The 16,831-nt window shown below is 36.7% G+C and overlaps 1 protein-coding gene across 5 annotated transcripts in view; it reads left to right on the top strand.

Moving 5' to 3' along the window:
* CNTRL (centriolin) overlaps positions 1-16,831 on the top strand; it is an 87,696-nt gene that overhangs the window by 11,778 nt on the left and 59,087 nt on the right. For all 5 annotated transcript variants that reach the window (XR_003523860.2, XR_003523859.2, XR_004819552.1 and 2 more), the window contains exons 4-7: positions 1,896-2,026; positions 3,432-3,573; positions 5,914-6,100; positions 10,260-10,453. Coding sequence is in view for 2 of the 5 variants with exons in the window: in XM_027616751.2 (XP_027472552.1) it covers positions 1,896-2,026; positions 3,432-3,573; positions 5,914-6,100; positions 10,260-10,453 (654 nt within the window). In the remaining 3 variants the exon portion in view is untranslated. The remainder of the gene's footprint in view (positions 1-1,895; positions 2,027-3,431; positions 3,574-5,913; positions 6,101-10,259; positions 10,454-16,831) is intronic.

Raw genomic sequence — 16,831 nt, 5'->3', positions numbered from 1 at the left:
CAAGTTTCTTAAAAAAATAAGTTAGAGCTCTGTGTATTAATGTGGGACAATGTCCACAGTGCATTTAATGAAAAAAAAATTCTAAAACATTTTGTATAGTAAGGTCTAAAAATTCTGTTTTTCTATTTGCGTATATATGGATGTAAATGAATAGAAAGATACAGATGTTTATATGTCAGTCTCTTAACAATGGTTACCTTTGATCAGTGGGATTTTTTTTTACAGGGGCCTGGGGACTTGATGAAGAGAGCTTCTTATGTTTCATTTGAAATTTTTATTAGAATATATTTATGTCTTGTGTACTTAAAAAGGAAAAAGGAGACATTCTGGAGTTTACAAGTTGCAAAAATGAAATCAAAGTACTAAATATTTACTGTATGGTTATGATATGCCAGGCATTATGTTAGGCTGTGGGAAAAGGTACACAGGTAAATAAGTTTAGTTTCTGATCTCTGGGAACTTAGAGCTTCCTAGAATGCTTGGGATTAAGAGGAGAAATAGTGAAGGGGAATCAGAGAGAGAGAAAGCACACACAGGAGAGGTATAGCCAATGAAGAAGTCTAAAGGGACTATTAGAACAGAAGATCTAAGTGTTTGATGAATGGAGGCCAAAGGAGGGAGAACTTCCAGCAGGAATGGATGGTATAAAATGTCACAGAATCATTAAATAGGATGAAAACTTAGAAGTCATTTGGATTTGGCAGTTAAAAAGCCCTTCTATTTCTCAAACCAACTGGGCCTTTGTATTTGTCTACTCTGCCTGTTATTCTCTGCCCTGAGATGTTCACACAGCTGGTTTCTTGTTATTAAGGTCTCAGTTCAGTGTCCTTCCTCTGTGAGGCCTTCCCTTACCACCCAGTTGCCCTTAGCTACCTTCTCCGTGACTCTCATTCTTTCTGCCAACAAATATTTATTCAGTGCCCACTCTGTGCCAGGCATTTATGCTTACGCAGTGAACACAGCAGACAAATCTGTCCCGTTGGTGCCTTGTAGGCTGTCACATCATGTTATCTTTATTTTCTTGTTAGTACACTTCAGTGTCTGAAAATGTTATTTATTGGCTTTCTCTGTGAATGAAAGCAAGAATCTTGGTTTCCTTATTCACCAATGTATTTCTAGTATCTAGAACAGCCCCTGGCACATAATCCATGTTTGATAAATATTTGTGGAGTGGATGGATGGATGAATGGCAATCTTGGAGAGAACTATTTGAATACATAGTAAAAGCAGAAGATATTTTGCCCTACCAATAGAATAAATGGAAGGCAGAATGAGCAAATGTACACAACTCCTGTGAGAACGTGGTCACCAATAAAGGAGCTAAAATGATAACTTGATAGGAAAACAAATTTATTGTGCGGTGATTTGTTTTGTAAGAAAGAGGTTGAGCCTGTCGAACAAAGGCTCCTGTAGCAGGGGAGTTGTCTAGTTCACTGGTATCCATTGCCCGGTGTGCATCTGGTATGTAGTAAGTACATAATGGGTATCTATTGAATAGTGAAGGGGAAGATGCAGGAGTGAAAGAGACTAAAATGCAAGACCGTGGCGGGAGGAGGTAGATGAAGTTATGCAAGAGCATAAGTACCTAGCTGAACTTCGAAGAAGGAGAGGAAGGAGGGGCATGGAAAAGTTGAAGTGGAGGAAAAGGTGAGGTGGAATTCTTGTTGGATAGTCTTGATTTCCTTGATACATAGGACGTGTTGTCCACTGAGGGGCGAAGAGAGCTGCTATTTCTGGTTGAAGGAAGCTGTACCAAGGGATTGTCCAGGAGAGCAGAAAGGGTTTATTATTCTCTGTTGACTGATCAAAACAGCCCCTGATGCACATACATACATGTTGTACTTTATGTCAAGGCATCTGTCATATAAAGTATTTACTCATTTATTTCCAATTAGTATATCGAAAATTTGGAAAAATGCGTTAAACTTGAAGTACTGAATCTCAGCTATAATCTAATAGGGAAGATTGAGAAATTGGACAAGCTGTCAAAATTACGTGAACTCAACTTATCATATAACAAAATCTGGTAAGTAAATACTTCTTTAAGTAGCACTGCAGGGTTGTCTTTGCTAAAGAGGTAGATTAATTTTGCCCACATCACTGAATTGAGAGTCCTTGGAAACAGCAGGTGCTTGGATCCTCATTCATTGCTAGTCTAACCCTTCACATATGATAACTGGTTTCTCGTTTTGGCATTACTAAAGTACAGAATAATATCTTTCTAGCATTATCACAGGAGATACATGAATACCAAATTTTATTTTAATTCCATTTTTGACAGGAAGTTTTCACAGATAGTCTTTGATCCACTGCCTTATTACATTAAGAAAGTTGACACAAAGCAGTGTGTTTTAACCCTGTCATTTTGATCTTAACGATATTTCAATGTATTTTGATCCTATGTGTTTATCCTGATGTTCTTTGTTCATTGCTGTAATACACTCAGTCATGCTTCCACTTCATTATATATATTACTGTGAGAAATAAACATAATAAAACTGACAGTGGCAAAAACCACACATAGAAAACTTGTTATAAACAAAATGATGCACATATCAAATCTTGAAAATCTTTATATCTGTATACTTCCCTCCACTTTAGACTTGGAAAATATAGTGGCCAACAAGACAAAACCACTAACAGTGGCAGAAGCTCTAATATGGCAAAAAATGATAGGGGAAAAAAAATTGAATCAAATCCCTAATATAAAGTTTGTATAAAAAATAATTGATCCTGGTAAAAATAATTTTAATAAAATAAACATGAAAATAAAGAAGCTTGGAAATATTTGCCCATAGAAAATTTACCAAGGAATTAAAATGACAATTAAATTGTAATCAATAAATTGACAAATTAGGAAAATATTTCATCAATGAAAATTCATCAAAATGAATGATAAATGTTTTATTGTTCTAAATATTCTGATTAAAATATTTATGTTCATAAATATAGTGTCCATAAACACAGAGAGTCCATCAGTTCAAAATGGCAGCCATATCCTGCTGTCATAGCTAATCTTTTGGTGATGACTTAGGGTAATAATTAAGGATATCTCTTGTGCAGGACTGTATGGAACATAGGAATGTGTGCTGTTGAGTTTTTCAGCTCTCCCGTGGCTGTCCACTAGTACTGCTCCCAGTGGGTAGTGATAATACCATGGATAGACTCTCCTTTTCTGTGTTGTGGGATCCTAAAGTCTGATAGTAGGATAGGTAGGATTCCTGGACCCAGTAACGAAGAGTTGGCCGCTTAGCTGTTCTGGTCAATTTCTTTTTAGCCACTTTTGTTTGGTTCTCGTTTATAAAAGTGTTAACAAATTATAATTATGGAAAGTAACCCCACATAAAACCAAGGTTGTTTATTCTTAAACATACATTGGAGGAACTCTATCATTGTATTTACTAAATTTGATTTTATCCTTTGCTTTCCAGCAAAATTGAAGGCATAGAAAATATGTATAATCTGCAAAAGCTAAACCTTGCAGGAAATGAAATTGAACATATCCCAGTATGGTTAGGGAAGAAGTTAAAATCTTTGCGAGTCCTCAATCTGAAAGGCAACAAGATATCATCGGTAAGTTATTCAAAGTAGTAAAAAAATTTTTTTCAAATTTTTAGACTTGTTGAAAAAAATATTAAATCTAAGTTTTTAAAAAGTGAGATTTCTTGGGGGGTCTGGGTGGCTCAGTCGGTTAAGCGTCTGTCTTCGGCTCAAGTCATGATCCCAGGGTCCTGGGATTGAGCCCCGCATCAGGCTCTCAGCTCAGCGGGGAGCCTGCTTCTCCCTCTCCCTCTACTGCTCCCCCTGCTTGTGCTCTCTCTCTCTCTCTCTCTCAAATAAATCAATAAAATCTTAAAGAAAAAGAAATGAGATTTCTTCGTTTAAGGTTCTTGGTCCTTTGACCAGAGATCAAATTTAGGCATAACCTAGGACTCTCTAGGATATTTAAATATCGGCATTTCTGGTTTTGCATGGTTCCATGGTAACTGAGAGTTGACCTCTTAGGATTTTTGCATCTGTCATTTCATTTGAGCCTTAGAAAACTTTTCTTGAGGAGGCAGTAAAGGGATTATTTTTTGAATACTATCAGGTAGTGTATCGTCTTTTTCCCATTTTCAGGTTAAGTCTCTTACTCACAGTCACGCAGCTTGTGCCAGAATCCAGGTCACTGAATGCCAGGAACTGAGTTCTTTCTTTTGTTTTGTTTTTTTCACACTTATGAATTAAGCTTGATTATAGTGTCAGGTGTTATAGGAGGTTAATCACTAGCTCTTATAGTAGAGCAACTTCGTTGGCTTCACATAATCTGATACTTCATGGCTTCATGGCTCACATAATCTGATAGTCGTGTATGCTTTCCTTTGGAGTATAATTTATGATTTTTTTCTAACATTTATACAGTTAGGTGTTTAAAAAGTATTTGTTAAGGGATGCCTGGGTGGCTCAGTCAGTTAAGTGTCTGCCTTTGGCTCAGGTCCTGATCCCAGGGTCCTGGGATCGAGTCCCGTGTCAGGCTCCCTGCTCAGCAGAGAGCCTGCTTCTCCCTCTGCCTGCTACTCCCCCGTTTGTGCTCTCTCGCTCTGACAAATAAATAAATAAAATCTTTAAAAAAAATAAGTATTTGTTAAGTAAAAACATTGATTTACTTAAATCTACATTAAAATTGGAACAACCATGCTCAAAGAACATCAGTCATAGAATAGACAATAAAAGATGTGCTTCCTAATATGGGTCCAGACCTACCTTCTGTGACCTTGGAGAATCCCTATATCTCTCTAAAACTCATTGTTTAAATTGGAGAAAACAAACCCTACCATGCCTTCTTTACAGGGGTGTTATTGGGCTCAGATAATATGATAGATATGAAAATGTTTTAAAAACTTTAAAACACTAAATAACTCCTTAAACCTTCACCAGTGGAAGCCAAGAATGATAAACAACATTTGTTTAATTACTGTGCAGTTCACAATGTCCATGCTTTCTTATTTCATCTTTCTAAAGGTCTGGTAAGGTGACTCTGTACCATTTCACTGCAACAGCCCAAAAGCCTCAGAGCCCAAACCCTATACCATGTTGCACAGCATCACCTTGGAGCTCTTGGGGCTTATGCTATGATGGAAAGAGGTAGCCATGAATCTAAAATTTGCTATAAATATTCCTCCAATTAGTCGATTGTTAGATAGTACTCAGTGTCAACTGATGTTAACAGGAAAATTATTCAATAAATATTTATTATCATTTCTAATTTTTTATGACTTTCTCATCCCAGTTTATATTTGACATTGTCATCAGTAAGAGTGATACACATTCACTTGTGAGAGGAGATTTATTTATACTAGGTATTAGGAGTAGCATTTCTCAACCTTTTAAAATCTCTCTTTGGATAAACATAAAAGTCTTTAAGAATGTGAGTATCTCTCTGTATCCTTGCTTATTTCTTTTAACTATCAATTATAACTGTTATCTAAAGATTTACCAAAATCTTTTTTATAGCCATTTATATTTGTGATGTGTTCAATCAGTATAATGAAAAAATAGTTTAAAGTTACACAGATGAATTCAAATCCTGTTTTGTTCATTTGTAAGCTCTGAGCTTTGGGCAAGTTATTTAATTTCTTCGAACTTCAGTTTCTTCATCTACAAAATTAAGATGTTGTTTCTATCATAGGTTGTTGTGAGGAGTCGTAAATGAAATGGCATATGGAAAATGCCTAATACTGCCTGATACACTATAGATACTCAGATACTCACTGTCTGTTCCTCCCCTCACACCACTAATTTTGGATAATGGGTTCCATGAAGAGGTTCCTTGCCATATTGATAGCAATTTTCTTTATTTATTACTTTCTTTAGGTATGTTTTTGTTATTTTAAAACTAAATTATAGAGATACTAATGTTATATATCATTTCAGCTCCAAGATGTAAGCAAGTTGAAACCACTTCAAGATTTGACTTCTCTGATCCTACTTGAAAATCCAATTGTGACCCTTCCTCATTACATCCAGTTTACCATTTTTCATCTTCGCTCATTGGAAAGTTTGGAAGGTCAGCCAGTATCTACCCAGGACAGACAAGAAGCTTTTGAGAGATTCAGCTTAGGTAAGGTGACATTTAAAAAAAAACTAAATTTGGGTGGGGGAGGAATTTATTTTCAGAAGTTATCCAGAAAAATATATTGAAGTATGAGCTTTATAATGCTATTAAAATTTTTTTTGAAAAATACCCCCATAAACCAATTAACATCAGTGTCATTATACAACAATTATACATTAATGTCATTAAGAATCAACAAGTGTTTATTGAGCATGTACTGTGAACCAGGCACTGGATCTGGCACTAAGGATACAATGGTGAACAAGACATATGGTACTGGACTTCATGCAGCTTGTATTTTAGTGGAAAAGAAAGACAAAAAGCAAGCAAACCCAGATAAAGTAACAGAGGAGAAAACCCCCTTTTGGCAAATGTGGTGTAAAGGAATGGCTCTCTGAGAAGTGACATATAAGCTGATGGCATAGGCAGGAGAGGATTAGCCATGTGAAGAAAGATGTTCAGAGAGAGGAACAGCTTGTACTTTCAGGCTGGAAAGCCGCTGGTAAATTAAAGAACTAAAGGTTCAGTATGACTGGAGGATAGCTCAAGAAAAAGTTGGGAGAGCTGGGGGAGGGGCGAGATGACACAGGGCCTTGGGGTTTGGATTTTATTTCAGGTGCAGTAAGAAGCATATGAGAAGTTTTAGGCAGCAGTGGGACATGATCCACTTTATATTAAGAAGATTATTTTTAGAGTACACTTATCCTGATGAACACTGAGTAATGCATAGAATTCAATCACTGTATTGAATTGTATCCCTGAAACTAATATAACACTGTATGTTAAGTATACTGGAATTAAATTTTTTTTTAAAAGAGGGGCGCCTGGGTGGCTCAGTTTGTTAAGCGACTGCCTTTGGCTCAGGTCATGATCCTGGAGTCCCAGGATCAAGTCCCGCACTGGGCTCCCTGCTCAGCAGGGAGTCTGCTTCTCCCTCTGATCTTCCCCCATCTCCTGCTCTCTCTCCCATTCTCTCTCTCAAATAAATAAATAAATATTTTTAAAAAATTTTTTAAAGATTATTTTTAATGCAGGATGGAGAATGATTTGGAGCAGGGCAAATGGAGATAAAGGGACATGTCCAGAGGCTGTCGCGGTAAGCCAGGCTAGAAGTGTTGGTGGCCTGTATTTAGGTGGTGCATGTGGAATAGATCAGTTTGGGAGGTAGAATCAGCAATACTTTCTAATGAATGGGGTAATTCCCAGGCTTCTGGCTTGAGTAAGTGGTTGGATTGGTGATATAATGTATACACAAGGGAGACTTTAGAATACTGAGTTTGAATGTCTGTGAGATAACCAAGAAGAGGGTTAGAAATGTGAATCTGGAGTTCAAAGAGATATAAATGTGGGGGTTGTCAGCATAACAATTATGCTTAATCCCACTGGAATTGATTGACTCACTCAGGCAGGGGTCGAGAAGAGCAAGGTGAGCCATCTAAGGAGACCGAGAAAGAGAGGCCATGTAAGGGGAAACCCAGGAAATAGTGGGTTGCAAAAGCCCCAAGAAGATTTCACAAGAGGAAGTGGTCAGCTAGGTTGAATGTTGCAGACATAAAGAAAAAGTAAGATGAGCACAGAGAAGTGCTTTAGACTGACTGTACATGATGGTCTTGACCGGCATGGTTAAGGAGTGGTTGGAACAAATGCTAGATTATAGATCCAGAGCGAATGGAAGGGACACATTTGGGTGAAGGTTTGAAATTTCCTCCCACAATTTCTCTCTCCTAGTATCTAATAAAGGGATTTTTAAAAAGAGTAGAGTTTAAGTTAAAAAATTCACCAGTAGCTTCCAGACCAGGAAATGGACAGAAGCAAATGCAATAAACCTCAAAGCTAGTAACTGAAGAAAGGAAGAGTGTATTTGAGGGTGGAGTGGAGAGACCATCATGGCTCAATTCTTATGGTCCTTGAAAAGACAAGATGAGATCAGAGAAAAAGAGGAAAGATTGTCTCTTGATATGAGGGATACTTTATCAGAAGGGAGCAAAGGTGTGTGCAGATGTGGGTAGTTTTGTGGCTTTGGTGGTGAGAAAATGAGGAAGTTCCCTTGGGTGGTGTCTCTTTTCTCAGTGAAATAGGAGATCATCAGCTGAGAAAGAAAATGGAAGGAGTATGGGAGGTTTGAAGAGAAAGAGGAAGGTATGAATTAACTATTTTAGAGCATTAGGAAATGAGTCTGTAGGTTCAACCATTTGAAATTGATGTTAGTCCATTTTGGCTTACAAAAACAGCAGTTTCATATGGTTTGATACAATCCTTGAGAAATAGGGTAAATTTTTATTAGTTTGGATCCCCTAACTCAGTATTTGTTACCCTGAGTTTATGTTTTGGAATCTTTAAAAATATAAATAATGCATAGGAAAGTCCTCATACAAATACACTTTTGGGGGAAATGTTTAAATTACCTAGGCTTATGGGCACCTGGTGGCTCAGTTGGTTAAGCGACTGCCTTCGGCTCAGGTCATGATCCCGGAGTCCCGGGATCGAGTCCCACATCGGGCTCCCTGCTCAGCAGGGAGTCTGCTTCTCCCTCTGACCCTCCCCCCTCTCATGCTCTCTCTCTCTCATTCTCTCTCTCAAATAAATAAATAAATAAAATCTTTAAAAAAAAATAAATTACCTAGGCTTATTTATGACTCTGAATATTAACTCGGAGCCTTTAAGGCCCTTGGGATCCAGTGGTGAGCCAGACAGATGCAGTTTCTGCTTTTACAAAGCTTTAGTGGGAAAGGCAGATGCATAGACATTTGATCACATTTTATAACTCGTTGTGCAATGAAGGACACAGCAGAGGTACAGGGTGACCTGAGAGCATCCCTGGGAAGCATCTCACCTGGGGAGAGGATAGAGTCAGGGCAGGCTTCTCAAAATATTTTTCAAAACTAAGATGTGGAGGGTACAAAATAGGCCAGTAGGAGATAGAGGAAGAAAGTTCCAGACAGAGGTGTGAATAAAAGCCTGTAGGATGGGGTACCTGGGTGGCTCAGATGGTTAAGCATCTGACTCTTGGCTTTGGCTCAGGTAGTGATCTCAGGATTGTGAGACCGAGCCCCATGTGTGGCTCTGTGCTCAACAGGGAGTCTGCTAATCCTTCTCCCTACCCCTCTGCCCTTCCCTCTCTCTCTCTCTCTCTAAAACAAATAAAATCTTAAAAAAAAAAAAAAAAGCTTGCAGGTAAGAAGAAGCATCACAAATCTCAAGAAATGGAGTCACTTCAGAAAGGCTGCAGTGGGTGTACTTGAAAATAAGGCTGGAGAGGGAGTTTGGGACCAAATCATGAAGATCTGTGTGAGTTCTTCATATAAGTTTTGGATGCTATCCTATCCATAGTAGGAAGCCTTTGAAGGATTTTTAAGATCACAGAATATTTTGCAAGCCTACTTGCAGCATCCTTGAAAGTGTAGTTACTAATATCAGATAAAATAGTACATTTTTTTTAAAGATTTTATTTATTTGAGAGAGAGAGAATGAGAGAGAGAGAGCACACGAGAGGGGGGAGGGTCAGAGGGAGAAGCAGACTCCCTGCTAAGCAGGGAGCCCGATGCGGGACTCGATCCAGGGACTGCAGGACCATGACCTGAGCCAAAGGCAGTCGCTTAACCAACTGAGCCACCCGGGCGCCTAATAGTACATGTTTTTTAATAGGAGACCTGGAAAAAACCTCATTTACCAACATGCTAATTGAATGAAATACTTGGAAGTAAAGTATTATCTTTTTTCTTTTTAAGATTTATTTATTTACTTGAGAGAGAGAGAGTGCTAGAGAGCGGTGGGCGGGGGGGTAGATGCAGAGGGAGAGAATCTTCAAGCAGACTCCCCACTGTATGTGGAGCCTGATACCAGGCCAGATCTCACAACCCTGAGATCACGACCTGAGCTGAAACCAAGAGTCAGATGCTTAATAGACTGAGCCACCCAGTTGCCCTGTAATTTGTTAACTTTTAAAATTGCTATCCAAATGATAATGCATTCTCACTTTTTGATATAAGTCACTTGCTCGCTCAAGATTGTCTTTTTTTCCCCCAAAACCATAGTGAATAGTTTTCAAAGTAGAATTGTATTTATATTATTCTAAGACTTCTTTTGCTATTATCTGAGAAATATTCTTACCTTTCTTTAAGTAGAAAATATAACTATTAATAAACTATTCAATTTGTGTTGGCAGACGAGGTAGAAAGACTGGAAAGGGATCTGGAGAAGAAGATAATGGAAACTGAAGAGCTTAGGAGTGAGCAGACAAGGTTCCTTGAGGAAATTAAAAGTCAAGATAAATTGAACAAATCACTGAAAGAGGAGGCCAGGTTACAAAAACAGAGCTATGAAGAGATGGAGAGTAACCTGAACACAAAAAATGAATTGGTAAGCCTGTGTTTTACATTGCTCTGACTATATTCTCTTGAAATAGAGAATTCTTTATCCTTGGGTCTAAAAACAAAACTTTTTGACCATAGAATGGGGAAGATGTGGTTTAACAGAAATTTGTGCAGAAGTTTCTACAAATTGTAGTTGACCGTGCACTGCATGACATGGGTCCCCAAAGGACGAATACTATCTTCACTGCATTATGTGAAGTATGGTATCCAAAATAAAGGAGGACAGTGGAGCCCCACACTGAGGAGTTGGTCAGACTGCCCCTAGATGTTTGTATTTTATTTTTAACAACAACATTGTTGATGAGACTGTATATTGGGCAAAAACTTTTAGACGGCAAATTGGCAAAATTATCCAAATTTAAAGGGACATATTTTATGTTCTATATATTAGAATTATTATATATACTTATTTAATATATAATAGTTATATATGATATACATTTCTAATACATTTTGTGGAAATTGTAGCAATGATGTATAAAGATATTATGTATCTACCCATATACACATACATACATGGACATTCACTACAATATTGTTTATATTAGTAAAATATTGAAAATAGCTGAAATGTCCCTTGGTGGATATCCATCTGGTAGAATAATTGTGTTACTATTAAAATGAGGTGGAGCTGTATGTCCTGATATGGAGGTATGTCTAATCCATATTGCTAATGAAAAAAGCAAGCTATGAAACCGTATATCAAGTATGATGCTATATAGGTAGTATATATAATAGTATAAGTATATGTAGGGGAAAATAGTAGATATGCACCAAACTCTTGACAGTAGTTATTTCTGGGGAGTGGAATTATAAAGCACTTTCAAATTGCCATTTATGCATATCTGTAATGTTTAAATTTTATATAATTTGGCGTTATGGTTGAAGTAGGAAGAAAAGATATTTTAAAAGAGATTTAGACAGATTAGATAGCTTATAATCAGAAGGTGCCAGACCCAGAGACTTCAGAGGCCTCAAGACCACGCCCTGTGAGGAGTGGCCAAAGCAACAGGGGTGTCCAAGCTGGAGAAGAGAGATCTAGTGAGCTATGACGATTATCTTCAGAGAGTCAAAGGACTGTTTCATGGAGAGGGACCAAAGTTACTGACCAGTATCCCATGAGATAAAATTAAGAAATGGCAAATAGAATTATAACAAAATTTTTCATTTAGTAATAACGAAGAAATTTCTAGGGGCACCTGGGTGGTTCTGTCAGTTGAGCATCTTACTCTTGATTTCGGCTCAGGTCATGATCTCAAGATCATGAGATGGAGCTCCACGCCCAGCATGGAGCCTGCTTAGGATTCTCTCTCTGACCCCTCCTCCCTTAACCCACCACCCTCTCCCACCTCCGGCTTGTGCATGTGCATGTGCTCTCTCGCTTTCTCTCCAGAAGAAAAAAAAAAGAAGAACTTTCTAATAACTGTCCTAAGACAAAATGTGGTAACTCTGGAATGGAGTTGCTGTCACTGAAACAGGCATATATGCTCAGGGCTTAGAGAAAAGATAAAAGACATTAGCTAGGGAGATGGACTAAATGACCTTGAAAGGCCTTTTCAACCCAGAGAATCTGATTCTGTAAAATAATTAGGTTACTTTCCTTGAAGGAAAAAGTAGCTATTGCTACTCTCTTCTTTTTTTTTTTTCTTTTGACAATTCTTTTTCTGATCTGTGCATAACTTAAGAGAATTTGATTTCTCATATAACTAATGATATCCTAGATAGTTCTCTTTCTTTTTGCACCTCCCTTTCAAGATGGGCATTCTGGCTTGAATGACTTGCTTTGTTGACAAGAATTCTGCTTAAGCACTTTTGTTTTTTAGCAAGGAAAAAGTGTTTCCTTCTCTGTGTAGAGATGGAAATTGTTACTTGAAATCTGAATACTTGACTACCTCTTTCTTGAGCTCTTCTTTGCCTGAGGAAAAAGATGATTTATACCTGGGGTACATGATGAAAGACAGGGCATCTTCCCCAGCTCTGTCAGTTAACTATTCAGAGCATTTTTGGGTTTCTTCATATGCCTCTTACTTGCAGGTAGTTTTCAAATATGTCAGCCTTATTCTGAAGGCATATTATATATGATGTTAATAATCTGATAATTATCAGTAGTTTCATATTATACATCTGTTGCTCTCTATTCCATAATTCCATAATGATGATTAATTAAATCATTGGAAACTTACGTGACAATCAGTTTTATTTTAGCAGCCACCACTTAACATTTGTTTGTAAAATACAAGTATAGAGGCACCTGGCTGGCTCAGTTGGTGGAGTGTACAACTCTTGATCTTGAGTTCAAGCCCCATGTTGGGTGTCTGCCTACTTAAAAAAATAAGTAAAACTTAAAGTAAAAGAAAATACAAATATAAAAAACAGTACTTACTATGGTATTGTTATTTGTGAACATTTAATAAATTTTCCTGAGTTACTGATCTTTTTTATAACATAGAATCCATCTTTTATTACTAAGATAAAAAAACACAATTTCTATATGCGGACTCCCTGGTACATGTTAGTTAGCTCATTGAAATCCTGGGCAAGGGGTGCCTGGGTGGCTCAGTCCGTTGAGCGTCTGCCTTTAGCTCAGGTCGTGATCCCAGGACCCTGGAATCGAGCCCTGCATGGGGCTCCCTGCTCAGCGGGGAGCCTGCTTCTCCCTCTCCTGCTCCCCCTGCTTGTGCTCTCTCTCTGTCAAATAAATAAATAAAATCTTAAAAAAGGAAAAAGAAAACCTGGGCAAAATGTTGCATCTTTTGACTTTGCACTATCCCAAATTTATGCATTATTATAGTTGCTAATATTCTTTTTTCTACTTACAATGTTGATATGTTTGTGCTGTGAATAAATGTTTTATAAATTGTCAACAGTTTTTGCTGGGTTTATTTTCAGTAACTATTTTTGGTTAGAAGACATTGCTCTTCTTTATGTCATTGTTATTTTTATCATTAACCATTTAAAAACATTGACATATGAAGTTAGTATATATTTATCATAACAAATTTAGACAATACAAATGTATACAGTAGAAAATGAAGGTCTCACTCTTTCCCTTCCCTATTCTCTGGGTGTATATAATCCTTTTTAAAAGTTTTCTATGCTTAAATGTACGCATATAGTTATATAATATATATGTAATTAAATATATGTACCTTCAAATATTTTGCGATAAAAAAGAACCTTACTATATTTTTTAATTCTGCATCTTATTTTTTTACAAAGCAGTGTATATATCATAGCTCTCCAAGTTAAAAAACATACCCACACACTGCACACACACATATACACACATATAAGTCTTTTTTATTTTTTTCAAAGTCTATATTGTGTTGCATTATATGGATACACAATAATTTATTTAACCTACTCTTATTGATGAATATTTAGGTTGCTTCCATTTTTTTATTAGAAACAATACTACAGAGAAAATCTTTGTAAATATGTACTTATACATTCATAATAGTAATTCCTTGGTATAAATCACTACAGGTTGGGGTGCCTGTCTGGCTCAGTCAGTAGAGCATGTGACTCTCAGTCTCAGGTTCATGAGTTCAAGCCCCACATTGGGGGTAGAGGTTACTAAAAAAAATAATAATTTTAAGAAATCACTACAAGTGAATTACTGTGTAATTTGCATTTTAAATTTTGGTAGATACTAAAAGCATATACCTGCTTTATGCTTCTACAGCAGTGTGTGAAAGAACCCAATTCCCTACTTGAAATTATTATCCTGAACTTATAAATAGGAAAAAAGTGGACTCTCATTGCTTTAATTTCACTTTTTTTTAGTTGTTGGAGAGTTAGTATTGCATATGTATTTATTAGCTATTTTATAGTCTTTAAATTTCTTTTTTTAAATCAACAGGCTATTTTTTATTTAAATTCAATTAATTAACATATATTATTAGTTTCAGAGGTAGAGTTCAATGATTCATCAGTCTTGGATAACACCCAGTGCTCATTACATCCCTGTGCCCTCCTTAAGGTCCATCACCCAGTTACCCCATCCTCCCAACCCCCTCCCCTCCAGCACCCCTCATTTTTTAAATTCATGTTGTTTCACCTGTTTTTTCAGTACTCCAAAAGACTATTCTGTGTTTCAAAAAGAATTCTGGATCTTATTCTAAGAACTGACAAATGAAAAATATTTTCCATTATCTTCTGCAGAATATCTGGTGATAATATCATCTACAGTTATATAATGCTTTCCAGTTTCATAAAGTAACTCTTCACATAGTAGGTCATTTAACCTATAAAAGAAACGTAGTAACATTAAAGTAAAACTTCTGGTGCCATTTAACTATAATAGTCCCCCTCTTCTCCCACCAACAGATATTAATTTAATTAACTTTAATGTTAATATTACTCTTGTCTTTTTGCAAGTTATTGAACTCCTGTTCTTCAGTGTCCTCATTTTTAATATGAGGATGAATTACCTGTCCTGCCAGCCTCACAGAGTTGTGAGGACTAAATAAGGTCATGAATATGAAAACAATTTGAATTGAATTAAGCTAAGTAATGGAAGGTGGTAAATCTATAACATAGAATGATGATAAAATGTGTGTCCATATAAGAATGGTGCAGGTTCTAGTAACATTATCTTCCTAAGGTAAGTTGTCAGTAAAGAGCACCTTCTATTACTACAGCTTAACTCTCCAAAGTTCTCCAGGTGATGGCCTCTGTTTGCTTTTTTCTCCTTTTAGCCCTTGTCTTGGTTTCTTGCAGATCATTTTCTGCCGATTCTTTATTCTTCCTTAAAGGTAGTTCCTTCAGGGCTGAATTGCACACTATGTTTTTCATGGTTTGCATGATAACTTGTATTAATATGCTATGTACATCTTAAGTTTTGAAACTGGCTTGCCTTCTCAAGAAATGTGCTTGTGTGTGTATGTGTAATTTTTTTAATGGTTGTGTACATAGGACAGTGTATTTGAATGTGAGGGAAAGAATTTGTATCATGTTTCTTACCGGTAAATATGTTAACTGCAGTCAACTCTTGATTATCCACAGCTAATACTGTAAGTAGCCTGCTTTCCAGGTCCTTTGACTCCTAATTAGCTCTCATTTTTGCATTTCTTCAGCAGACATTTATTGAATGCTTACTAAATGCTAAGGCTAGTACTAAAAAGACACAAAGGTAATATAAAAATGCACAGAGTATATATTATTTGCCTGCAGAGACCAAGCCATACGTTGTCCATGGTTCCAGTCGCATTTGCCTTTGTTTGGCCCTACTGCCAATGATCTTTGGGGAGAGAAACCCGAGATTAGTTGATGCTGTTGATTATGAGTTGCTTTCTTGAGATTCAGGGACTTAAGAGCATTCAGTGAAAGCATCAGTGTGGGTAGTGTGCTGGACACCCTGCAGCAGGACATCAAAGGCAGCATCGTATAATAGATGAAGTGTTAGATTTGAAATCAGGAGACTTGTAATTGAACTCTGCCTTTTCACTATGAGCTCTGTAACTGGGCAAGTTATTTAACCTCCTGGTGCAGCTTTTACCATTTCATAGGATAGCTGTTAGGAGTCAATGAGATAGCACACGTTCTGGCATATGTGAGTACTTGATCAAGATTACCTGTCATTCAGGTTAGCATTACTTCCACTTGGACGGATAATCAGGAGATGACTGTAAGCTAAACTGCACGACTTTGAGTTTCTGGGCCTTGTAAAATGTTCATGTTTGTTTATGTTTTATTCTCTTCAGCTTGCATTTTCATATTAATGAAAATTTTCTGCATGTTTTTTGTCTGGTATCTACTATCTGACGCTGTCAAAAAAAAAAGGTGAAAATCACTTAGTGGACCTTTGAAATGAACTCACAGGATTGGTTCAGTAGGAAGGTGGCTGATAGTGGTAGTTAATAAAATATTTAGCTTCTGCCACTAATCTAATATGTAACTTTTGACAAGACAGTTCACCGATCTAGGACTTAATTTCTTTATTTGTAATTCAAATAATTAAATTGGATGATCTCTTTTCTTCTAGCTCCAAAAATTTTTAAGAATAAGTAAAAAGTTGTAATTATAGTAGAATTACTTTATTAAAAATTTAATATTATATATTGGGATCTGATTGACCTTATTCACATCCTTTATCCTCTATTACAAAAATACTGTTCAGAACACTGGGATACTACAGCAACAAGTACAGTTAAAACCAACCTCTTATTTTCATCCTTCTCACTCCTTCTTGTGATTCCTTTGTAATTAATCCCAAATATCATCTCTATCCATAATTTGAAGCTATCATTAACATTGCAGAGTAAGTTAAGTAAATTAGTGTTAATTATTGAAAAATCAGGAAGCAGATACTTAATAGTATACTTAAAAATAATGGATACAGAATTACTTTCATGTTTGGATA

Source organism: Zalophus californianus, chromosome 13 (genome assembly GCF_009762305.2).
Source record: "Zalophus californianus isolate mZalCal1 chromosome 13, mZalCal1.pri.v2, whole genome shotgun sequence".
In the NCBI taxonomy this organism is placed as follows: domain Eukaryota; kingdom Metazoa; phylum Chordata; class Mammalia; order Carnivora; family Otariidae; genus Zalophus; species Zalophus californianus.
Note: the sequence above shows the minus strand (reverse complement) of the source record. Positions and strands in the feature narration are given on the sequence as shown.